General features: G+C 46.9%; 2 protein-coding genes across 2 annotated transcripts in view; one reads left to right on the forward strand and one right to left on the reverse strand.

The window, feature by feature from the left end:
• The window catches only part of APPBP2 (amyloid beta precursor protein binding protein 2), a 64,941-nt gene extending 59,358 nt beyond the window's left edge, over positions 1–5,583 (forward strand). Inside the window, exon 13 of the mRNA XM_013981135.2 lies at positions 658–5,583. Within this exon, the coding sequence (XP_013836589.2) occupies positions 658–911 (254 nt within the window). The 3' untranslated portion in view covers positions 912–5,583. The remainder of the gene's footprint in view (positions 1–657) is intronic.
• On the reverse strand, positions 11,937–20,036 carry C12H17orf64 (chromosome 12 C17orf64 homolog). Its single transcript, XM_021067304.1, has 6 exons — positions 19,891–20,036; positions 19,073–19,174; positions 18,484–18,659; positions 17,721–17,820; positions 15,504–15,699; positions 11,937–12,446 (listed from the first exon to the last, which is right to left on the reverse strand). The coding sequence occupies exons 1-6, from the start codon at positions 19,939–19,941 to the stop codon at positions 12,361–12,363; spliced, it is 711 nt and encodes a 236-aa protein (XP_020922963.1). The 5' UTR covers positions 19,942–20,036; the 3' UTR covers positions 11,937–12,360.

Genomic DNA, 25,409 nt, shown 5'->3' on the forward strand with positions numbered 1-25,409 from the left:
TAATTTCTTCCACTCACTTTCCACCCATTCCTGTGGTTAGCAGTCTCTTTAGTTTCTCATTATCCTTTCTGTGTATCTTTTTGTACAGGTGTTCAAATACATAAATATTCTTCTTTCCCTTTTTTACATAAATGGTAGCATACTCTAGGTACTTTTTGTACCTTGCCTTTTTTTTTTTTTTAACGTATCAGTGTACCCTGTTAATCACTCCATGTCAGTTCATAAAGAGCTGAGGGTTCCCGCCTCTGTATATAGCTGTGTAGATGCCATTGAGTGGATGTGGCATAGTTGATTGAACCATGCTCCTGCGTGGCTTCATATGTTTCTCATGTTTTGCACGTATACATGATGCTGTAATGAATAGCCTTGTGCATGTACTTTTCTACTGTTTAAGGTGCTGCCATTCCAATCAGTCCCTTCAAACAAGTTTTATAATTCTCATGAGATTAGCTGCTTTAGACAAGAATTTTTTTAAGTCTTAGAGGTGGTTTATGAGTAGGACTGTGTTGGGGAGCACTGATAAAAGGATTGAGTCTATCCCTTTCAAGGGAATAAAACCAAGCCACCCTGTTTTAAAGATTTGAACTTGTGTTGCCTTGTGGAAGCCACTTGTCATTTCATTACTTGAATTTGCTTTCTTTTTCCGGTTACTTTCAGGGAAGAAACTGTTTGGTGAAGGCTACAGTGGACTAGAATATGATTACCGAGGTCTCATTAAACTTTACAACTCCATTGGGAATTACGAGAAAGTGTTTGAATATCACAACGTTCTGTCTAACTGGAACCGGTTGCGAGATCGGCAGTATTCTGTGACCGATGCTCTCGAAGACGTCAACACCAGCCCCCAGTCCACTGAAGAAGTGGTGCAGTCCTTCCTGATTTCTCAGAATGTCGAGGGACCGAGCTGCTGAGGGAGGACCTCAGTTAACCAATTACCTTTTCCCAGATTCCAGGGAATTCATACTGTGAAATCAAAACCATGTTGTTTTTTGGGGCTGGAATTTACATTGAAACACTGGTCCAGTCCATTGACCCTATTTGGGTGATCCCTATCTTGCAGAGTGTCTGTAGGAATAAGCATATATTCAGTTATATTCAGCATGTACCGCATGTATAAGTAGTCTGGCCCATATTTTCAACCTAGTAGAACAAACAACAGGATTTTTTTTTTTTTCTTTTTAAAAAAATAATTCATTTTGCAGAAAGCCTGAAAGAAAAAGAGAACCCCTAAATAAACTATTTAAGAGTTTAAAAGAGTTGCATTCTTATTATGTAAGGATGATTTTAACAACTTTTTAACGTAAATTCTTCCTTGAGGAGGTATTCAATACTGTATTGTAAAGACATTTTATGGGGAAAATCTTTATATGCAGTATAGAAAAGCTAACACAAGTACTAATAGAAGAGGGACATCCTGACTTAGGTTTGGCTGTCTTACCCAGAGAAGTGGATGCAACCACTCCAGAGCTCTATTACAAGGGAAGGACTGTCAGATTCATCTAAACTGGACCAGTGTTGATCTGTAAGTAGTAGAAAAGCTGATAAACCAGCAGTTTTAACTCTTCAGTTGTTTTGGTTTTGTTGTATTTTTGGGGGGTACAAAAACACAAGATGCTCTGATAGCATTTGCTAACAGGACCAGGAGGATCTGAAAAGGACCAGCCTAAAATAGAAAGGGGTTATTTGGACCAGAGGCTTTAGATTATTATTTTAGCCCCTGCCTGTACTTCTGTCGGTAGGATGATTTCATTGAAATGTGTAAAAAAACTGATAATGCAAAAATCATATTCATGTTGTAGACACCCAACTAGGGAGATTTGGTGATTTCAGTCAAGGTACACAGATGGCAATGCCATAAGCAAGTCTATAAATATCTGCGCAGCCATCCCCCCTCATTTTAAATGTTACCTTAATAATCAACACATTAGCAAGTAATATTGGCTAAGAGTCATTAAATAGCTCATGTCCAGGTCAGAATTTTAGGTTACTGTAGTTTATGAGAATTAATGAAAAAATGAATTCCCAAAAATAAGCAAGTCTTAGAAATCCTTCATGTTTATGGTAAATAATAGTGCAACTAGGTCATTTTATTTGAAATTCAAGAGTCAAATGGGAAAGATTCCCCTGATGATATATATCTGTTTTACTAACTTGTCTTTGTTTGTTGAGTTTTGATTTTTTTTTTTTTTAAGCCAGTTAGGTTATTTAATATTGAGGTAATATGCCGATTTGAGAAATTGTGACATGTAGCTGTCTGAGAAACAAAGGTCTTTTGCTGTTACCTCAGTTCTTATTATAGTGGCCTATTTGGTGCCTCTATAGTTAAGAATCAGGGTTTTCCCCCCTATTTTCAGGGGTTCACGACTTGGCTGTCAGAGATGTTGCTCCTGGCTGATGCTCGGAGTGGGCTGTGGGTGAATGGATGTGTGCTCAATTTTGGTTTTCTTTTAACAGGCATGTTGGAGTGGGAAGGGGAAAAATCAAAACTGTCCACCGCATTTGAGTACAGAAAAAGTAATTGGAAATTTCAGATAAATTTGATTTTAAACAGTTTTTTTTACCTTCCCAAATACAACCTCATTTAAATTTGTTATTTGCTGTCTTGTTAGTTATGAGCCAGTGTTTTTAAGTCCCCAGGAGGAGACTGACTAGGGGAGGTACCTAAAGAGATGAAGCAAGCCCAGACCCTAAGATTATAGATAACTCTATGTGATTTGGAAACCTGGGTTCAATCCTTAAGTTGAATTCTTTTTCATTTTGAAAAGAGTACATTGGTCCACCTGTACCTGTACCTCCCCTCCCAGTTAATTGCAGTCTAATGCCAAGAGGCACCTCTTTATTAATTACCAAATAGTCTGTGTGACCAAGGACTAACATTTTTAAGTTACTCAACTCTGTCCTCATGGGCTTATATATTTAATACCTCCAAAGATTTATTTTAAGGATAGGCTTTGTATACTTCCGTTGGTTATTTAGAGTCCTGTGGTATGTTTGTGCTATAGGAATGTCATGGTAAATTGTTTTTCAATAAATATTTTAAAACTTATGTTTCCATATGAAGTTTTTTTTTTTTTATCCAAATTTTTGGTTTTGTGCACATATAGTATTTCCTAGGATAAAATCAAGCAGATGACTTAAGGCCTCATCTTTGATTTGGTTTGAACTCAGCTTAGCTCATATTCAGTGAGAAAGCAACATGTTATTTAGAAACAGGATCGCAGGGTGATAATGTTAAGTGGCAGCCAGTTTTTCTTTAAAAAAAAAATCATTATTGGTAGTTTCCCCATATTACCACTGCTTTAATGTAGTTTTCTATAAATCCATATGCGCTGATTTAATTGCCAGTTTCTGTTAGTGATGTAACTTAATATGCTTTTACTTCTGGTTCTAATGAAGAGGCATACCTAAATAATTTTAAGTGTGGGATTTATCCTTTTAGTCAGGATATTTAGGATAAGTTATCATCACGATTTATGGGGTTAAAAAAATCTCGAAGAAAATAATAAATGTACCTCACAATAGCCAATTGCTTGAACAAACTTTTCATCTATGATGGGGTTGTGTGTCAAGAAGCCTAGGTCAACTTAAAAGACTTTTCTGGCCGTTCAGCAAAGTAATGTTAAATAAGGGGCCTTTGGTCTCATCTTTTCTTGACTTTCATTTTTTTCTCTCTTACCCAGTCTTTTTCCTAAAGTTTGGTGCTACTCAAGTTGGGTGCATCAGGGAGCCCTGTAACGCTCACTTGCCATTCGGGTGGTCAGTCACTCCTGCGTCGGTTTAAGAGAGCCGATTGGGTTTTTTAGATCTTAATTTTTATGGAACCCCCCAAAGCATTAGGACCCTTCTCACCATCTAAGCTCTGTCAGCAAAATATGAACTCACTATTGCTTTGGAGTAACCCCCATACAGGTGTGCTTTCATTTATGAAAATAAAATATTTGATAAAGACCTTTGCTCTTAGCCTTTATGGGAAGAGTTTATAATATGAAAATCAGGTCCAATGACTGCAGTTTTACAAATAATGTCACTTGGCTACTCCTTGCAGTGCAGCCAGATGCTAAACAATAAACCTAGGACATGATTGAAGCTCTTGGCCATACCTCACAGACTGAAAGAATGGTTTGCCAAGTAGCAGGTGCAGCCCTCCCCTTCCAAAAGTAGAAAGTTCCTGCGAAACCTCTCTAAGCCAAAACGGATGAACAGCAAAGAGGCAGTTACCTTGGGACACATCTTGCTAACAGATGCACAAGAAATCGAAATAAAGCACAGAAGTTTGCACAGCTGAGGCTACGATGACTTGACGCTGAGATCCTGAGTGTAGTTCCAGGAAAGGAGCTTGGCAGTGCCACTCTTGCTGCTCAGGGTGCTGCTGCCTCTGTAACAGCTGTCTGCAAAATACCCTCTGGATGCTATTTTGGCTTTTCAAAACCTTTTTTCATAAAAGTGAAAATCCTTTTCTGATGTCTTTTGGTTGGTGGAGACAGATGCTAATGTAGGTCTTTCATAAAACCCAAGTGGCATAAAGTGAACTTTTCAAAAAGCAGGAGATACATGTATGACTGCCACTTTACTCTTTTTCCCCTGAATTTATTGCCTTGCTACTTCCAAACTGTTCTTGCTTCTGGATGGCAAAGTTACTACTGGAAAGATATCTGTAAGTAAAAAATGTTTTTAAAGAGTTTTATTTTTGCTTTAGGAATTAACATGTATTTCACCTCTTGACTTTGGAGGACCTCAGTTCTTGCTAGGAAATTCCTTTTTTTTTAATCTGACATTTGAATTAATCTCCAGCTTGAACGCTAGTAGTTGTCCACAAATCTCAGGAATGTTTTAGGCAGAAAACTGGTTTTACCCTGTTGGTGATCTGAAGGAGTGTGCTTTAGGATTTTTTAAATAATGCTCTTCTTTAATTGCAATCCTAGGCATCTATAGCATGAGTGGCCTTAGTGAGTTTGTTAAAGTGCACATTTTTTTTTCAAAAGTAAAATTTAAGATTAAAAATATATGCTATATATAGATATCTAGAAAACTTGGTTTGTGGTGCACAAGTTAAGTGTTGGGTCACTAAATAACTTTGCAGGTACCATTCGTGTAACATTACTCATTTCTGTAGATTCCTTTTCTGGGAAGACATGTTGCCATGGTAACTAAAACTTTTCAGTTTCGTTTTCCTTTTATGATGTGAATGAATGCTATGTTTTATTAAATATTACCAGGTCAGTACTATTTTTATACTTTATTAAGCTACAGGGGATTTTAGTTTAATAGACTCGAAATTAAAAGCTCTTAATGAAACCATTAAGCAAATCACTATCAACTCTTTACATGAAAATCCCCACTAATAGTGCCACAGTGATTTCTAGAAAAATATCTAAGGTCATTGATAGATTTTTTTTTTTTAAGACAGTTCTTCATTGTGTCAGAAATGACCTTTCGTATAATCCTTATCACAAACTTGTAGTGCCCACCGTTGTTTGTAACCATGAAACCATACTAAGTATGTTTGTAACCAGCATTGTGATATATTCTGTACTTGTATTGCTAAAAATGAATTATTGACTTAATAAATATAGTGTTCCTGCATCCATAGTGTATCCGTTTCCAGTTTAGTCGTGATCGCTTTTGATTGGGACTTGGGAGTAAACACTGCAGACTGTTCTTGTTAAAGAACAGTGCGAGTGGTGTTCCCTTCGTGGCTCAGTGGCTAACGGACCCGACTAGAATCATGAGGATGCGGGTTCAATCCTGGCCTCACTCAGTGGGTTAAGGATCCGGCGTTGCTGTGAGCTGTGGTGTAGGTCGCAGATGCAGCTCGGATCCTGAGTTGCTGTGGCTGTGGTGTAGGGTGGCAAACAAAAACAAAAACAAAAAAAAGCAGAACCAAAAAAAAAGTGCAAGAGAAACTGGGGACTAGAACAAAAGTGCTCTTGCTCAGGAGAGTGGGATGTGTGGCAGTGGCAGGGTCGACACATGGTAACAGCATCTGGAGTTGGCACTCATGAGAGGACCTTAGAAAAGACAAACACTGCATTAATACAGGGCATTTTTACAAAATAATCACACCACTCTTTCCCCCAGTCCTTTAAGAGGCTGAGAAGGGGTGAGGTTCTGCCAGCAAGAGTGGAGAAAATCCTGAGTGTGGGTTGTAGTTCGAGCCCTGCTCCTGAACAGGAGGAATTTGAGATATGTCACTATCAGGCTCTTTGTGTTTCATTTCCTCAGGTAAATGGTGGGGTCAAAATAGGTCTTTAAAAAAAAAAAATCCTCCACCATGAAACAGCGTTGAATCTCAAGCCCTCAGAAATTAGTTACAGGTAATGAAGCCAGATTTTGAAAGATAGAGAGGAGTTCCTGCCGTGGTGCAGCAGATACGAATCTGACTAGGAACCATGAGGTTGAGGGTTTGATCCCTGGTCTTGCTAAGTGGGTTATGGATCCAGTGTTGCCATGAGCTGTGGTGCAGGTTGCAGACATGGCTTGGATCCTTCATTGCTGTGGCTATAGTATAGTCCGGCAGCTACAGCTCTGATTAGACCTCTAGCCTGGGAACCTCCATGTGCCATGGGTGTGGCCCTAAAAAGCAAAAAAAAAAAAAAAAAAAAAAAAAAGATTATAGAGAAAATTAATCAGCGTTTAGACAAAATCCCACCTTCACTTGGAATAGTCAGCACTGACTCCTTCACCTGCCGCCTTTGGTGATACTGAATTTAAATTTTTTCCCTTTTACATCTCCATGACTTTGTGCATGTTGTTTCCTCTTTTGTATAGAATGTCATTTCTTGCATAAAATCTCATTCATCAAGCTGAAAGGACAAGAGCAACCTTCCCTTAAAGCTTGAGTTGCCACTTCTTGGTACGTATGCAGCATTTTATTTAAAGCTTTGTTAAAGCCATTGTCATGTGATCATATAGCATAGAGTTAGGACTATTTCCAGCTTATAAACTTTGCTGATTTGTGTGTTTATTTAACAAATATAAGAGTTTACCTGAGCGTTCTTTGGTGGTCTAGTGGTTAGGATTTGGTGCTTGCATTGCCTGCGGCTCAGGTTCAATCCCAGGTGTGGAAACTGAGATCCCACCACACCAAAAGACTGCATGGTAGTTGTTGTGGCTGTTTTGGTGTAGGTTGGCAGCTGTAGCTCTGATTAGACCCCTAGCCTGGAAACCTCCATATGCTGTGGGTGTGGCCCTAAAAAGCAAAAAAAAAAAAAAAAAAGACTGCATGGTGTGGCAAGAAAAAAAATTGTAGCGTACACCACCAAACCACACATTTATTTCTATAGTTCCAAAATTCAAGGCAAATTTACACTCACTGTGGTGTCTGTTATCAAAAAAATAAGTGTCGGCAAGGAGGAAGAGAAAAGCAACCTTTGTGCATTATTGGTGGGAATGTAAAATGGTGTATCTGCTGTGGAAAACTAAAAAAATTAAAAATGGAATTACCGTGTAATCCAATCATCTGTCTTCTGAGTATATATCCCAAAGAATTGAAAGCAGGATCTCAAACATATTTGTACACCTAGGTTCATAGCAGCATTATTCACAATAGCGAAAAGGTGGAAGCAACCAGATGTCCATCGTTGGATGAATGGATCCAACAATGTGGTACATAACATACAGTGGAATATTACTCAGCCTATTTAATGGGAAGGAAATTCTGACACGTGCTGCAACATGGGTGAACTTGGAGGGCACTGTACTAAGCCAGTCACAAAAGGGGTGAGTGAGTGAAGATGATTCTACTTAAATGAGATAACTGGTCAAACTCAGGAGAAGAGTGGTTTCAAGACAGGGAGGAGGAAAAGGGGGCGTGGCTGCTTGGTGTGACGTTTCAGTTTGGGAAGATGAAAGAGCTCTTGGAGTTCCCGTTGTGGCGCAGCTGAAATGAATCCGTGTATCCAAGCATCCATGAGGATGCAGGTTCAATCCCTGGCTCAGCAGTAACCAACTGGACTAGGATCCATGAGGACTCGAGTTCGATCCCTGGCCTCGCTCAGTGGGTTAAGAATCAGGCGATGCCGTGGTGTAGGTGGCAGATGCTGCTTGGGTCCCGCGTTGCTGTGGCTGCGGTGTAGGCCAGCAGCTACAGCTCTGATTTGTCTCCTAGCTTGGGAACTTCCATATGCCGTGGGTGCAGCCCTAAAAAGAAAAAAAACCCACAACTTTGGCTTTTAGGAGTTCCTGTCGTGGCTCAGCAGAAACAAATCTGACTAGCATCCAAGAGGACACAGATTCAATTCCTGGCCTTGCTCAGTGGGTTAAGGATCTGGCGTTGCCATGAGTTGCAGTGTAGGTCGAAGACAAGTCTCCAATCTGGCGTTGCTGTGGCTGTGGTGTAGGCCAGCAGCTGCAGCTCCAATTTGACCCCTAACCTGGGAACCTCCATATGCTGCAGGAGTGGCCATTAAAAAAAAAAAAAAAAGAAAGAAAGAAAGAAAGAAAAGTCTTTGGCTTTTAATCTGCATGATATAAAGAGCTGTTGGAGGATTTTGCTTGTTTTGTTAAAGTTAAATTTAAAAAAAATTTTTTTTCAGGGTCAGACTTGCAACATATGGAAGTTTCCAAGCTAGGGGTCTCATTGGAGCTACAGCTGGCAGACTATACCACAGCCACAGCATGCCAGATCCAAGCCACTTCTGCAACCTATACCACAGCTCACGGCAATGCCAGATCCTTAACCCACTGAGTGGGGCCAGGAATCAAACTGGCATCCTCATGGATACTAGTTGGGTTCTTAATGCACTGAACCACAACGGGAACTCCTGTTTTAATACTTTAGTTTTTAGAGCAGTTTTAGGTTCAATGAAAAATTGAGCAGAAGGCACAGAGGCTTCCTATACTGCCATGCCCACACATGTAGGGCCTTGCCCGTTGCCCACAACCCCCACCAGAGGGGTACATTTGTTGCAATTGATGAACCTCTGGAGTTCCCGTCGTGGTGCAGTGGTTAATGAATCCGACTAGGAACCATGAGATTGCGGGTTCGATCCCTGCCCTTGCTCAGTGGGTTGGGGATCCGGTGTTGCCGTGAGCTATGGTGTAGGTTGCAGACTCGGCTCGGATCTCACGTTGCTGTGGCTCTGGTGTAGGCCAGCAGCTACAGCTCCAATTCGACCCCTAGCCTGGGAACCTCCCTATGCCGCGGGAGCAGCCCAAGAAATGGCAAGAAGACAAAAAAAATAAAATAAATTGATGAACCTCCATCATCAGAATACATCAGAATCCCCCAGAGTCTGTAGTTTACATGAGGATTCCCTCTTGCGGGTGCACATTCTTTGGGTCCGGGCAAATGTATAATAGCATGTATTCACCATTCCAGTATCATACAGTGTTTTCACTGCCCTAAAAATCCTCTGGGTCTTTCCCATTGTGGCGCAGCAGAAACGAATCCCCCTAGTGTCCGTGAGGATGGCGGTTCCATCCCTGACCTCGCTCAGTGGGTTGCAGGTACGGCGTTGCTGTGAGCTGTGGTGTAGGTCAAAGACGTGGCTCGGGTCCTGGGCTGCTGTGGCTGTGGTGTAGGTTGGCGGCTGCAGCTCCAACTCGACCCCTAGCCTGGGAACTTCTGTATGCCACAGGTGAAGCCCTAAAAACTTTAGAAAAGAAAATAAAAAGAGAAAATCCTGGAGTTCCCGTCATGGCACAGTGGTTAACGAATCCAACTAGGAACCATGAGGTTGAGGGTTTGATCCCTTACCTTGCTCAGTGGGTTAAGGATCTGGCGTTGCCATGAGCTGTGGAGTAGGTCCCAGACGCAGCTCGGATCCTGCGTTGCCGTGGCTCTGGCGTAGGCTGGCAGCTGTAGCTCCGATTCAACCCCCAGCCTGGGAACCTCCATATGCCATGGGAGTGGCCCAAGAAATGGAAAAAGACCAGAAAAAAAAAAAGTCATCTGTGGGGTTGGAGGGTTTTGAGCAGTCATGTGATCAACCTTTTTGGAATCCTGAGCTCCTAGTGATTTGAGGAAAGGGTTAAGAAGCCGCCAAAACCAAGCCTCACCTGTTGCCCATTTTGCCTTCAGGCCTCCTGATTTGCCCTCAAGGCCCATAGGAAGCTTCTCCCATTCCTCCTGGTTCCTCTCCATCACGTTCCACAGGAAGAAGCATGTAGAGTTTCACAAACCCTCTAGGTGGCGGTGCTGCCTCACACACAGGGGGCATCTCCTTAACTTCGGTCCATTCTGCAACCATCCAGCCCTTTCCCTGGGACTTTGTCAGGGAGATGGCTCAGGAGGAGAGGAAATTGGAGAGTCCTCCGTCATCAAGGTTACCCTCCAACCTGCCTGCTTTTCTCTCACAAACACTTCCCGTTTTGTCAGCACTGTCAGGGACCAGGCTGTCCCCGGGCACCTGCCTTAGCCTCTCGTCTCGCCTCTGGGAGGCAGTGGGTATAAGGAACACAGAAAGAGGTGGGGCTGCCACCACCGTCTCCGTTTCTGCTTCCCTGTACTTGGTCTTCAGGTCTTGATTGATATTCACTTTAACAATTTACATCTTTGATGATATTCACTCCTGAATACAAAGTGAGGGAGGGAAGGGGAAAAAGCCCCACTGGCACCCATATGCTGCTCCCTGGGGCACAGCCTTGATTATCCTGTGTTCTGGAAAACGATTGAACCTACTTTTTCTACTGGCCCTTCTGGCTAGAAAGGATGTACCATCTTCACTCCCTCCTCCTCCCTCCCTTTCCCATCTCACCCTTCTTCTTTTTCTTTTTTATTTCCAAACTTGGCAGAAATAAGAAATTCATCTGGAAATGAACTTTGGTATAATTCTGGTGAGACAGATTTTCTCTCCAAACATGTTCTCCTACTGATGCCCCCACTGGAGTCTTACTGTCTTGTAATAGTTTTTTGTTTTGTTTTTTTGTCTTTTTGCCTTTTCTAGGGCCACACCCCCATGGCATATGGAGGTTCCCAGGCTAGGGGTCGAATTGGAGCTGCAGCCGCCGGCCTTCACCACAGCCACAGCAACGCCAGATCCTTAGCCCACTGAGCAAGGCCAGGGATTGAACCTGCCACCTCATGGTTCCTAGTTGGATTTGTTAACCACTGAGCCATGGTGGGAACTCCTGTCTTGTAATAGTTTTCATGAGACTGACATGCTACCTAATGAGGTACTCTTTTTCTTTTTTTTTTTTTTTTTTTTTTTGTGGTCAAACCTGGGGCACATGGAAGTATCCAAGCAACGGGTTGAAGTGGAGCTGCAGCTGCCAGCCTACAGCACAGCCACAGCAACACCAGATCGGAGTGGCGTCCACAACCCAAACCGCAGCTCACGGCAATGCCAGATCCTGAACCCCCTGAGCAAGGCCAGGGATCGAACCCATGTCCTCATGGATACTAGTCGGGTTCATTCCCACTGAGCCATGATGGGAACTCCCTGTCCCGTAGCAGTTTTTAAACGCTTCTCTGATTCCCATGTGAGCAGGCAGGAGTCGTATTCAAATCCACAGGTTCCAAGGAGGGAAAAATGTATTTTTCTGAAGAGCAGCACTTTCGATCTCAGAGGGGACATAAACATTTTATAGAGGCAGCGTAGTTTAGGTAAGATAGGGACGTCATTCATCAATGTGTAAAAAAAGGTGACAGGTGAAAAATACTGTGTTGTAGAATAAGGTACTCAAATGTGGTGTGAACGTTTAAGGCGTCCGATGGCCAGAACAGGCAGGTCAGGAAGGTGGTCTGGGTGTGAAAGTGATTTTGCATCTGGAGGAACTCTCTTCTCTTTGTGACCTCAATCAATGAACGTGGGTGAGCAGGTCCTCCTCCTCAAGGCCAATGATACCAGATGGTTTTATTTTTCAACTGTGGTTCAAAGAGATGGTTGATCAACTAGTATCCACGAGGATGCGAGTTCAATCCCTGGCCTCGCTCAATGGGTTAAGGATCCAGCATTGCCGTGAGCTATGGTGCAAGCCGGTAGCTACAGCCCCGATTCAACCCCTGGCCTGGGAACCTCCATATGCCGCAGGTGCGGCCCTAAAAAGAAAACAAAAACAAAAGAGCGGGTCGAGTTGGACCAGAACTGCAATCGGCTGAAGGAGATAGCAGACTGATCAGGTCACCAACGTGGTGATGATAACTCCCCGGTTGGGACCCTTAAGGATAAACCAGGGCGCCAGGAAGCCGGACGATGCCCCAAAACAGGCTCTAAAAAAGAAAATAATAGTGATAATGAATAATTATTAGCCAAATAGACCTGTCTTAAGGATGTTTATTTCCTCGCCCCATTTAGACATAATTAAGTCCTCAGCATCCTTTGGATAAAGACAGTTTCTCCTTCCCCGCACTGCCCCCCGCCCCAGGTGGAAGTGCTCTGGGATCCAGGGCGAGCTGGCCCCTGGCCCAGCTGGGTCTTCTTATGGGCAGGTCTCTGGGCTTTCTGGGGCTTCCTTAATCCTCTTTCTCTTGAGTTTTGGGTTTTGAGGATGTTTTCTTAACAAACCTGAAAGAGGCAGAGACAGTCGTGATGACGTCACAAATACTAAGAGAGTCTCAATCTGTGACACAGTGGGGAGGGGTGATAGGGACCAAAATGCTGAGCAAAATCTTATCTTGCTTCCAGCCTTTGTCCCTTACTCTTTTCTCACAGAAGCCCTGGGGTGGGGGCTTCACAGTTGAGGGACCTCACACAGGCGTAGAGGAGGGAAAGGGGCTGCCCAAAGCCCAAGGCAACTTGGGGGCACCGTCAAGACCACCCCCACAGTTCATGACCTCTGGTCTCTGACCCAGATTCCTCCCCACTCCTCTCAGAAGAGTTTGGTACCCCAGCTCCCAGAACTTTGCTGCTGGGTTGTTGGCAAACACCCTCACCATCTTTTTTCCTTAAGAACTGATTCATGGGAGTTCCCGTTGTGGCTCAGCAGTAATGAACCCGACCAAATCCATGAGGACTCGGGTTTGATCAACTGGGTTTGATCCTTAACTCAGCGGGTTAAGGATCTGGTGTGGTGTGTGTACAGGCCACTACAGCTCTGATTCGACCCTAGCTGGAACTCATATGCATGAGTGTGGCCTAGAAAAGGCAAAAAGACAAAAAAAAAGTAGAAGAAGAATTATAATTTCAAGCACAACTTTTTTGTTTCTTGGTTTTTTTTGGTCTTTTTCTTTGAGGGCCGCACCCACGGCACATGAAGTCCCAGGGTAGGGGTCCAATCGGAGCTGTTGCTGCCAGCCTATGCCACAGTCACAGCAACTTGGGATCTGAGCCATGTCTGCGACCTACACCACAGCTCATGGCAACACCAGATCCTTAACCCATGGAGCAAGGCCAGGGATGGAACCTGCGTCCTCATGGATGCTAGTCGGGTTTGTTAACCACTGAGCCACGATGGGAACTCCTCAAGCCCAACTTCTTAACCCACCATCCAAGGTGTTTTCCTGTTACCCCCAACCCTGCACATCTCCACTGTGCTGGGCCGTTCACCTCCGAGCCCAGCCTGTCTGTTCACAGCCCTTTGCCTCCACACACACCTTCCTCCCACATCCTCCCCCCAGCTCTCTCCTTATTCTTTTCTTTAAAGCCTGACTCCTTCAGACCTACCCTTTGCCCTCTGACCTGAGATTGCCCATTTGTAAAAGGGATAAAAATGCCCATCTTATCAGGATGCTGCAGAGTGAATTGAAGAGATGCAAATTGAAGTTTCCATCATGGCTCAGCGGAAACAAATCTGACTAGCATCCATGAGGACACAGGTTCGATCCCTAGCCTCGATCAGTGGGTTAAAGGATCCAGCGCTGCCTTGAGCTGAGGTGTAGGTCCCAGAAGCAGCTCAGATCCTGCGTTGCTATGGCTGTGGTGTAGGCCAGCAGCTATAGCTCTGATTCGACCCCTAGCCTGGGAACCGCCATATGCCACAGGTGTGGCCCTCAAAAGACAAAAAAAAAAAGATGCAAATCACCTGTACAGGGAGACACTGGCCTCAAAGCCCTGCCCCTCACTTTGCTCATCTAATTCACGGACTGCTTGGCCTCGTTCATCCAAATGAGGGCTGGCCTTCATTCCACTCTATGTTTTACTTCCTCGATTTAAACAGTAAGCCCTGGAGTTCCTGTTGTGGTTCGGTGGGTTAAGAACCTGACTTAGTGTCCGTGAAGATGTGGGTTCAATCCCTGGCTTCGCTCAGTGGGTTAAGGATCCGGCGTTGCCGAGAGCTGTGGTGTAGGTTGCAGACGAGGCTGGGATCTGGTGTTGCTGTGGCTCTGGTGTAGGCTGGCGGCTACAGCTCCAATTCGACCCCTAGCCTGGGAACCTCCACGTGCCGCAGGTGCAGTCCTAAAAAGCAAAAAAAAAAAAACGAAAAACCCCCAAAAAACCCCCAGAAACAGTAAGTCCTGGGCCATGGACCCCTACAGAGCCCAGGCAGAGTTCTGGGTCTCAGTAGCTGCCTGACGCATTCTCACTCTGGCCTCCCATCTATGACTGGTGAAGAGGCCCCGCAGGCGGCCCCGGCCACCCCCGCCTAGAGGAACACCTGGGTCTGGTTTAGGACCGCTCTGTGCGATTCTAGGCCACCCTGTTTGCCTTCATTTTCTGCCCCAGTCGCTGCGCAACGACAGGTAAGTGTGGCCCCAGAGGCCAGTTCCCGAGGGGCTCAGGGTGGGCGGCTCCAACATCTCTGTGCACCTCAGGGCAAGCGAGGGGGCTCGACGGGTTCCAGCCAAGGTTGGGGCCCCTCTCACTGGAGAGTCTCTGTCCCCTATAACCCCACAGCCTCTGCCCAGAGAGCCAGGCAGCTCAGTCATCGCAGAGGCCAAAGCCGCCAGGAAGGCTGTCCCCAGGCCATCAGCTGGACTGGCTCCTCATTGTGGGGACGAACCTCTCCCTCAGCCCACACCCCACCCAGCACCGAAAGGGGGTGCCCTCCTGCTGCTTGGACACTTCCTGGGAGTCCCTGCACAGGGCTGCTGTTAACAGTCTTTGTTCTGGAGTTCCCGTCGTGGCTCAGCAGTTCACCAAACCGACTGGTATCCATGAGGGCATGGGTTTGATCCCTGGCCTTGCCCAGTGGGTTAAGGATCCAGTATTGCCTTGAGCTGTGGTGTAGGTCGCAGATGCTTGGATCCGGCGTTGCTGTGGCTGTGGTGTAGGCCGGTGGCTACAGCTCCGATTCGAACCTCCACATGTGGTGAGTGTGTCCCCAAAAAGATGGAAAAAAAAGTCTCTGTTCTGCTTTTGGTTAAAGGGGGAAATGCCTTTGTGGAAAGGTAAACGGAGACCTCCCAGGGGGAAACTGAGAAGCGTGAAGAAAACACACGCAAATGTTAACAGCCATGGCCTCTGGGGGATGGGTGATTTTCCTCTTTCCGATTTTCAAACTTTCTATAATGAGCATCCCTGCAGGGAGCGGGTAAAAAGGAGAAAAGAAAAAGGGGAGGGGGCAACGGACAGAGAAACGCAGGGATGACCAGAAGATGGGAGGAGGGAAGAAGGCGGGTCAGGGGCTGCAGGGGACATGCAGGCCCCAGTCGCAGGCACCACCTGGCTGCTAAGGAGCTGTACCTGTCCCGAAGTGGCCCCCAGCTCTCAGCTCTCCCAGCAGGGAGGCCTCAGGGCCCAGGGCCTGCATCTTGAACAGCCTCTCCTTCATGCCGCTGAGGTGTCTGTGCAGCCCCCAGGCAGTGCAGAGCTTGGGCAGGCTGTCCTCCTGGCCGGCCACCAGGGAGCTCTCCGGGGTGTCCAAGGGGCAAAATGCCACCTGCAAGGGGGCCACGGTTTTGAGATGAAGAGCGGGGCCCAGGGGCTGACAGGTCCCAGCCCTGCCCTCGTCAGGAAACTTCGTAGCCAGAAGGACAGAGTGGGAGCCACAGATGGAGGAGGGGTCATGGGGACATTGGGGCCAGGCAGCCAACTGTCCCTTCTCTGTTGGCGGTTCTTTTTTTGCTTTTTGAAGTTATACTGTCTTATGTGTTTGTAATGAAACAATGGTATTTGTTTTAAAGTCCTCAACCAAATTAAAATGGAGAGGCTAGGAGTTCCCTTCGTGGCTCAGTGGTTAATGAACCTGACTAGGATCCATGAGGATGTAGGTTCCATCCCTGGCCTTGCTCAGGGGGTTAAGGATCTGGTGTTGCCGTGAGCTGTGATATAGGTCGAAGATGCAGCTCAGATGGATGTGGTGTTGCTGTGACTGTGGTGTAGGCTGGCAGCCACAGCTCCAATTTGACCCCTAGCCTGGGAACCTCCATATGCTGTGGGTGCAGCCCTAAAAAGCAAAAAAATAAGGAGTTCCTGTCATGGCGCAGTGGTTAACGAATCCAACTAGGAGCCATGAGGTTGCAGGTTCGATCCCTGGCCTTGCTCAGTGGGTTGAGGATCTGGCGTTGCTGTGAGCTGTGGTGTAGGTTGTAGACAGGGGTCGGATCCCAAGTTGCTGTGGTTCTGGCGTAGGCTGGTGGCTACACCTCCGATTAGACCCCTAGCCTGGGACCCTCCATATGCCTCCAGAGCGGCCCTACAAAAGGCAAAAAGACCCCCCCCAAAAACAAATCAATAAAAAAATAAATTAAAAAATAAATAAAGCAAAAAAATAAAACATAAAGATTAAAAAAATAAAATTGAGAGGCTGAAAACATCTTTTGAAATTTTCCTGGCTGGTGAAATCCAGGAATCACTAAAAGAGCAGCTCCTCATATTCAGAAGAGGAATCACCGAAGTGACGATCCACACTTCACGTTCAGAGGAAGAGACAAAGACCCAGAGTAAGCTCGTTTTCATTTGTATTAGATTCCGTATATAAATGATGATATTGTAGAATATTTGTCTTTCTCTGACTTGTTTCACTTAGTATGAGAATTTCTACACCCATCCATGTTGCTGCAAATGGCATTATTTCATTGTTTTTTATGGTTGAGAAAAAAGTCTACGTTATTTTATTTTATTTATTTATTTGTTGTTGCAGACTTCCCGTGTGGCTCACAACACATTTATTTGTCTTTGCTTTTTAGGGCCGCACCTGTGGCATACGGACGTTCCCAGGCTAGGGGCCCAATCAGAGCTACAGCTGCCGGCTTGCACCACAGCCACAGCGACTCAGGATCTGAGCCACTGAGCCACGTCTGTGACCTACACCACAGCTCACGGCAACGCGGGATCCATAACCCACTGAGCGAGGCCAGGGATCGAACCTGCAACCTCATGGGTCCTAGTCAGACTCGTTTCCACTGCGCCACGATGGGGACACCCGTCCTTTTTATTTTTAAATGAATTAGGACATATTTTGAACTTTTTTCTTTAGCTTTAATTTCTAGCAGGGCAACTATCAAGAAGTGTAACCTACATGAACAAATGTCTTTGGGGGTTCCTGATCATTTTTAAGAGGGTAGAAGTGACCTGAGACCAAAATGCTATCACTGGTTTTAGACAACGTCAACCCAGAGGAGCTTTGTCCTCTGTCCTTTGCAACAGTCTCTAGAACCTTCCGCCAGCTGACTGTGCCCTTCTACCTGGCCTCAGTGGTCCCCACCCATGACTCCTCAGGGATGTCCCTGCCTCTGCTCGCATCAGCCTGTGGGTGTGGACAGGGGAGAAGCTGAGTCTCTGCCAGTCTTCAGCCCCACTCTGTGCCCACCGTGGGGGTAGTGGAGTCTTCCTCGGGCTGCGAGTGTGGGAAGGACTGAGGGGTGCTGGGGGTAGCAGAGGGCCCCTCAGTCCCAGCCCTCCCCCTACCATTCAAGAACACACCCACCCGCCCTCAGCGGGGTCCGGGAGGAGCCTCACCAGGAACTTGGCCGTCTGGTTGCTCTTGGTGTACTTGTAGAGCCTTCGAAGCTGCTTTGCCTCCAGTTCTGAGAAGAGGGAGACAAATCGCCAGAGCATCCTGGGGGGAGAAGCCCAAGGCTGAGGGGCCTGAGGTCCAGCCCCTCTCCCTCCAGCATTTTCTTGTGGCCAGGACCATCCAGAGAGAAATGGACCCCATGAGGCCTCTTTAGTTTTTGGTTGGGGGACTGGAGAGATGGGGATTTGATTTGCCAGACTTTGAAGAACCTGGATGGGTGAGGAGCCCCCACCCCTCAGCACTTGTGCAATCAGAGGTCATGCTCTCTAGGGTCGGGAGAGGTCTTTGTCCCCTCGATGCAGCCCTGCGTCCCTAGAGGTCCCTGTTCTCTCCATCCCCTTTCCCTGTGCTCACTCCACCATCCTGACTCTTTCACACCAAGATGCAGGACTAGGAGACCTGCACCACAGTGTGACCGGCCCATGGAGGTTCCCAGGCTAGGGATCGAATCGGAGCTGAGGCCGCTGGCCTACACCACAGCTACAGCAACGCCAGATCCATCCGAGCCGCGTCTGCAACCTACACCACAGCTCACGGCAACGCTGGATCCTTAACCCACTGAGCGAGGTCAGGGATCGAACCCATGTCCTCATAGATCCTAGTCGGGTTCGTTAACCACTGAGCCACAACGGGGACTCCTGACCTTGATCCTTGAGGGGGCAGCCCAGGAGGGAGCAGAGTGGTAACGGTAAGGAGCTGCCCTACTTGCGCCAGTGCTTGGTTTCCCAGGCTCGGCAGTAGTGCTGCAGAAAGGTGTTGATGTGGTCCCCTAGGACCACCAGGCTCTGCTTCATGTACTTTAGCTTCTTCTTCTGCGGCAGGTCCCTGGGCAGGTGCAACTTTCGCAGGAACTTCTTCAGTGGCCTTAGGTATTCCTTACACTGAGGAGGCAATGAGTGAAGTGAGGGGCCGTAGGAGAAAAGAGGAGGCTGCCAATGGGCAGCCCCAAGTTGCCAGCAGGTTGGCCCAGCTGCAGCCCTTAGGGCCCAGGAAGGGTTACATGTGTTAATGAGGAGGCGCTAGTCACCCTCTTACCCACTCCCTTCTCAAGAGGGTATCAAGTGGGGAGATGAACGATGGGTCTGAGGCCTGCCAATTTCTTTTTTTCTTTCTTTTTTTCTTTTTTTTTTTTTTGCTTTTTAGGGCCACACCTGTGGCATATGGAAGTTCCCAGGCTAGGAGTGGGATCGGAGCTGCAGCTGCAGGCCTGCACACAGCCACAGCCAATTTCTCACTGAGGTCTCCTGACCTTTGGGGAACCAAGGACAGGGTCCTGAGCTCGCCCCTTACTCACAATTTTGAAGGTGTCCTGGCCCAGGCCCTTGGCGTGGCACACAAGTAAGTGTCTGGCCGGGGTGGTCCTGGAGCTCCTCTCTAGGCAAGGTGCATCTGTCCCCTGGGAGGAGGCAGGGGCAGGAGTCAGGCCACCCCTCAGGAGGTGTAGAACAGGGGACAGGACCCTGGGCTTGGGCTACAGCTCCTGAGGGGCAGTGCTGGGCAAGCACAGGTCAGATGTCAGCCAAAGCCTTTCTCCATTTTCCCTCCTTGACCCAGCACTCAGGGGAGCGAGGCCAGAGCCAAGAAACTCATCTCAGAGAATCCCTGCTTAGAAAACCAAGAATGTCCTTCATAAACATCTGTCTGAAGGAATCAACCTTCTCTTGTTTGTTCAGTCTCTTGCCAACTTGTACCTCCCCCTGAATCCTTCTCTTCTTCCTTGAATTTCTTTTTCTTCCTTCCTTCCTTTCTTTCGGCCACATCTGCAGCATAGGGAAGTTCCCAGGCCAGAGAAGCCTGGGAATTGGAGCTGCAGCTGCTGGCCTACACCACAGCCACACCAGATCCAAACCACACCTGCTGGCCTACACCACAGCCACACCAGGTCCAAAGTGCATCTGCAACCTACACCACAGCCTGTGGCAATGCCGGATCCTTAACCCACGAGGCCAGGCCTGGGATCGAACTGGCCTCCTCAGCGATACTAGTCAGGTTTGTAACCTGCTGAGCCACAACGGGAATTCCTTCCTTGAATTTCATATTCTCTGCTTGCCAAAACCAGCCCCTCAAGAACCCTCCTCTCATCCCTCCCTCACCTCCCCAGGCCCCCTTCACCTTCTCCACTGGCTTGTCCCCTTCACCTCCCTGCCCATTGGAGGCTTCCATCTGAACAGGTGCGCTGCTCCAGAGTGGCCCTCCTCGCGTCCCCACAGGCTTCTGACCTACTGCTTCTGGGACCCGAGTGTCTAGGGAGTGGGCAGGTTAGCACTCGGAACTCAGAGCAAAACAATGGCAACCGCTAACTCAGAACCTCGCGCCCTTTCCCCACCCCCCACCCCAGGGGACCCGCAGCCTCTCCTTCAACTGGGACCAGCCTAGAGAAGTGAGCGGGTTGTGCCATGTGGACTGCGGACGTTGTCAGATCGCACAGCTGCCCAGGAGGGGCTGCCACCCCTTCTCCCAGGAGAACTGTCAGATGCTGTTGACTTTGAACCCGGGTCAGGTTTTTGAAATAATTGTCCGGCGTGGGTACCAGTTACAGGGCGGGCTCCCGGAGAGTGAGGACCAGGGTTTCTAGCATTCCTTTCCGGATTGGGAACAACGGACTAGAGGGTGCACGGAGAAAATGGAACACCCTACACCGCTCCTGAGATCTCTTCCATCCCCGGTAGCCTCCAGGAAGTGAGGTCGATTGTATTGGGTGGTGGCGGTGGTTTTAGTTTTTGCGGTAATTTTAGTCCAAAAATACTAGTCACTATGTATGATCTCAATTTACCCTCACAGCAGTCCTCCCCAGGCCTAGGTACTAAGTGCACCGGCTGGTCCCATTTCATAGAACCGCAGCCGAGAAGCGCTGAGGTCCCGTAACCGGCTTTAGCTCCGCGTCCACCAGGGGGCGCGCGCGGGTTTGGGTCGGATTCCGACCGCCCTGGCTCTTCCCTCCTGCGCGGCGGTTTGGGCTCTGAGGCCGCGGGGGTAAAGGCGGCCGGCTTGGCCCGGAGGTCCTCGGAGGCGCTTGGGGGCGCGGGTCCACGCCGCCCCCGCAGCCCTAACGCGGCCGGCTCGTGTCCTCCATCCGAGTGCAGCGCGGGCCAACGCAGTGGTAAGACGGTGCAGCCCCCGATTCCTCCCCTAACCCGCGTCTTCTTCCCCGGATCGCTCAACGCCCCCACTTGGCCTTGCCTTCGTGTCCTCTGGGCCCGGGGCCCGTTTCTCCCACCCTGTTTGGCCTTCTTCCTGCCCTGCGTTGGCGGGCACTGGGTCAGACCAGCGTCGGCCACCCGAGCCAGGGCTGGTCCTGCCACTGTCCTCCCAGGTCTCCCTCTCGCCATCTGGCGGCGGTAGCCGCGCATGACAGGGACAATTGACGTTCCTGGGGGATAAGGTGGCTTTGCCTCCAAACTGGAAGGCCCATTCTCGAGCATTAATTCAGGATTATTTTGCGGCTATTAAGAAGGATGATTATACTGGCAAGAGTGAGGGGAACGGAGCTCTTTTTTCACTCTTTTGGGAGGTATAATTAGTAAAAAATGTAATGCAAAATAAATACGCATTCCCTTTGGCCCACAAATTCTACTTCTAGGAATTAGCCCGAAAGAGAGAAGAGATATGTATGAGAACTGTTACAGTGGGGACAACTTGGAAACAAATGAAGTGTCATCAATAGAAAAGGGTAAATAAACTGTGGCACACCCATACTTAAATATACCAATCTATTTAATTTAAAAATAATTAAAAAAACATTTTACTGGTCTTCTCTTGTGACGCAGCTGGTTAAGGATCCAGCATTGTCACTGCAGCAGCTTGGGTCCCTGCTGTGGCACAGTTTCCATCTTCATCCCAAGAACTTCCACGTGCCAAGGGCATGGCCAAAAAAATTAAAAAATAAAAAAACTTTAGGAGTTCCCATCATGGCTCAGCGCATTACGAACCCAGCTAGAATCCATGAGGCTTGCAGGCTTGATCCCTGGCCTCGCTCAGTGGGGTAAGGATCCCGTGTTGTACCATAGTGGGAACTCCACTACCATGTTGTTTTGATTACTGCAGCTTTGCAGTATTGTCTGACATCTGGGAGCATAATGCCTCCTGCTTTGTTCTTTTTTCCTCAAGACTGCTTTGGCAATTCTGGATCTTCTATGGTTTCATATTAATTTTAGAATTATACTAGTTCTGTGAAAAATGTCATGGGTAATTTGATAGAGTGTATGATCCATTTTTTTGTATCTATTTGTACACACATAGAAACAAATTTTGAAGGGTACACTTCAAAATATCGAGGGTGATTTTTCACTTTCTTGGCATATTGTCTGCCTTTTAAAAAATAATGAATATGCTTTACATTTACAGTCAGAAAAAAGGGAGGACTGTGTCTGTTTTAAAAGCTACTCGTTAGGAATAAATAACATCATTACAAATGTAGTATAATGCTTGGTTTAAAAACAACACAAAAGAGTATTTCATTATAACTCATACTTAGTTAAGTGGACATGACTCTGAACCAAGACTGGAAGAAAAACACAGTAAAAAAAAAGAAAGAAAGAAAGAAAGAAAGAAAGAAAGAAAGAAAGAAAGAAAGGAGGAGTTCCCTTCGTGTTGCGGTGGAAACAAATCTGACTAGGAACCATGAGGTTTTGGGTTTGATCCCTGGCCTCGCTCAGGGGGTTAAGGATCCGGTGTTGCCATGGTGTAGGTTGCAGACGCAGCTTGGATCCTGCGTTACTGTGTGACATAGACAGCAGAAATTGACAGAACATTGTAAATCAACTACAATAGAAAAAATAAAAATATTTAAAAAATAGAAACATGGAATATACATATATATGTTTTCCTCCACCGGCCCCAAACAATATCTAAAATTCAGAAGGGAGGAGTAAGCATCAGGGTCCTCAAAGCTTATCAGTCCCTGCCTGCTCCTTCACCCCACCCACCCTCCGCTTCCCCTCCCAGAGCCTCCAGCAAGTCATAGGCTCTGGATGTCTGCCCTATTCACATAACGGTCTTTTTCATAAACCATAGGAAGTAGCCTAAAGAGACAATTAAATCTAACAGCAGCCAGGAATAGTGGCTCCATACGCAGCATTAACTAAGACAAAACCAAAATCCATTGCCTTTGGGAGACACTCTTCAACGTTAATTGGTCAGGGAGTTCCCTGTGGCTCAGCAGTAACGAACTCAACTAGGATCCATGTGGACTAGGGTTCGATCCCTGGCCTTGCTCAGTGGGTTAAGAGTCGGGCATTGCTGTGCTGTAGGTGGCAGATGCTGCTCAGATCCCGAGTTGGTGTGGCTGCGGCCAGCAGCTACAGCTCCAATCTGACCCCTAGTCTGGGAACCTCCTTATGCTGTGGGTGCGGCCCTAAAAAGACCAAAAGAAAAAAAAAAAATCTAATTGGTCAGCATAAGATGACTCTATAGGGCAAGATAACTCTTTCAACAGAGTCATTCTTCCTATATTTACTTGAAAAAGCAAACCCCATGTGCCACATACTTTAAGCAGGAGAGCTTGGGGGTGCGTAGAGAGGTGGGGGTGTTAATTTGTCTACCCTCCACTTAATGCAGGCTGACATGTTTTCTTATTATATATTATTCTTTTTTGGCCACACCTGCAGCATATGGAAATTCTAGGGCCAGGGATTGAGTCTTATTGCACAGCTGCTGCAACACTGGATCCTTAACCTACAGCGCCACAGTGGGAACTCCTGGCTGGCATGTTCCTTGATGACGTGTGAGGTGGTCTGTGCACTTGGATCGGAAAAAAAGAATTTTCCAGTATGGCCAAGTGAAGAGAAAGAAGAGTATATTGAGTTCGTGGCTCAGCAGAAACAAATCTGACTAATATCCATGGGGAGGCAGGTTCAATCTCTGGCCTTGCTCAGTGAGTTAAGGATCCATCTTTGCTGTGAGCTGTGGTGTAGGTGGCAGATGCTGCTCAGATCCCGAGTTGCTGTGGCTCTGGCATAGGCCGGCGGCTACAGCTTCTATTTGACCCCTAACCTGGGAACTTCCATATGCCACAGGTGCAGCCCTAAAAAGACGAACAAAAAAAAAAAAAAAGGAAAAAAAGTTTATTGAGATAAGGAATGCTGGTAGGGCAGCAGGATGACTTCCTGACAATCAGGGAGAGCTGACCTTGGTGCGTGGTTTTGTCTGTTTTTATAGATGAGGTCTCAGGATATGCCTGCTGACCTGCTGATTGGTTGGGAAAAAAGGAGTCTTTCAATACACTTGCTGGTTGGTTGGGGTGTATAAGGGGCGGGGCAAGGAGTGGGCCCCTTCCTAGCAGGGGGCAGGAAATGAGTAGGCCAGGTTGCTCAAGGTTGGGGGGAACATTACAATGAGGTGGGTGGGGTGATGATGAGGGTCTGGTATTTTTTTTTTTGCTTTTTTTAATTTTAATTTTTTGTTATAGTTAATTTACAATGTTCTGTCAGTTTCTGCTATACAGCAAAGTGACCCAGTTGTACCTATGTATACATTCGTTTTCTCATATCTTCCAATATGTTCCATCACAAGTGATGGGATATAGTTCCCTGTGCTGTATACAGCAGGACTTCATTGCTTATTCACTCCAAGGGTCTGATAATTCTTATCTTTGAGTTCAGGCTTTGAGTTCAGTCTCCTTGAAGGGGCCTTGAAGCCCAACAGTGTGGGCTAGTCATCACATCTCACCCCCACTTTACCTGGAAACTGGGTTTGCTTCTTGGTGGGTATGGAGCCAAAAGATACAACCAAGCCAAAGATCAGAAGAAGGGAAGGGTTTGTTATTTGCAGCTGGTTAGGAGAACACCAGGGATCTTTTGCAAAGCAACGTCTCCCCAAACAGCGAAATTGGGAAAGTTTTAATTTTTAAGCTAAGGGTACATACATATTCATGAAGGGGTGTGGACGGTGAAGAGTTCAGCATAGAATTGGGGCCAAGACTGATAGAGTCCAGGCTTCAGCGATTAAGTCATGAGGGTAACACTTTCGATATTTTTTTCAATATCAAAAATATTTTGGTATTTTTTCAATATCTTCATTCCAACCTCCACCTGGACGGGGGCTCTAGGTCCTGCAAAACTCAGAGACAGGTATCAGGTTGTTACGGGTATCCCTTGAGGAAGAACCAGGACTCTGTTTTATCACAGAACTATTGTTTCTTGAGTACTTTTCCTCTGTTCCTGCTTTCTTTCACTTCCCTTAAGATTATTTATTACCTGTTCAAGGGCAAGCATTGCAGCCAGGCTTTGATGACAAAATAGCTTAGGCCAAACTGGCTTCTTTTATGTCAAGTCAAGAAAGCCATTCCTGGGAATTCGCCTCGTGGCTCAGCGGTAACAAATCCGACTGGTATCTGTTGAGGATGTGGGTTCGACTCCTGGCCTTGCTCAGTGGGTTAAGAATCCAGCATTGCCTGAGCTGTGGTGTAGGTCGCAAATGCGGCTCGGCTCCTCCTTGGCTGTGGCGTAGGGCGGCAACTGCAGCTCTGATTTGATCCCTAGCCTGGGAACTTCCATGTGCCGCGGGTGTGGCCCTTAAATAGAAAAGAAAAGAAAAAACTTCCCCTTGTGTTAAGAACCCGATTAATATCCTTAAGAATGTGGGTTCAATCTCTGGCCTTGCTCTGTGGGTTAAAGGATCAGGTGAGGCTGTGA

Source organism: Sus scrofa, chromosome 12 (genome assembly GCF_000003025.6).
Source record: "Sus scrofa isolate TJ Tabasco breed Duroc chromosome 12, Sscrofa11.1, whole genome shotgun sequence".
NCBI lineage: Eukaryota > Metazoa > Chordata > Mammalia > Artiodactyla > Suidae > Sus > Sus scrofa.

Bases quoted from the DNA above. Each gene is read 5' to 3' on its own strand.
- C12H17orf64 (XM_021067304.1), bottom strand. From the start codon at position 19,941: ATGGAAGCCTCCAATGGGCAGGGAGGTGAAGGGGACAAGCCAGTGGAG. The intron at 19,175-19,890 runs GTGAAGGGGGCC...GCCTCCTCCCAG, and splicing joins GGGACAAGCCAGTGGAGAAG to GGGACAGATGCACCTTGCCT. The intron at 15,700-17,720 runs GTGAGGCTCCTC...GCCCCCTTGCAG, and splicing joins ACCAGACGGCCAAGTTCCTG to GTGGCATTTTGCCCCTTGGA.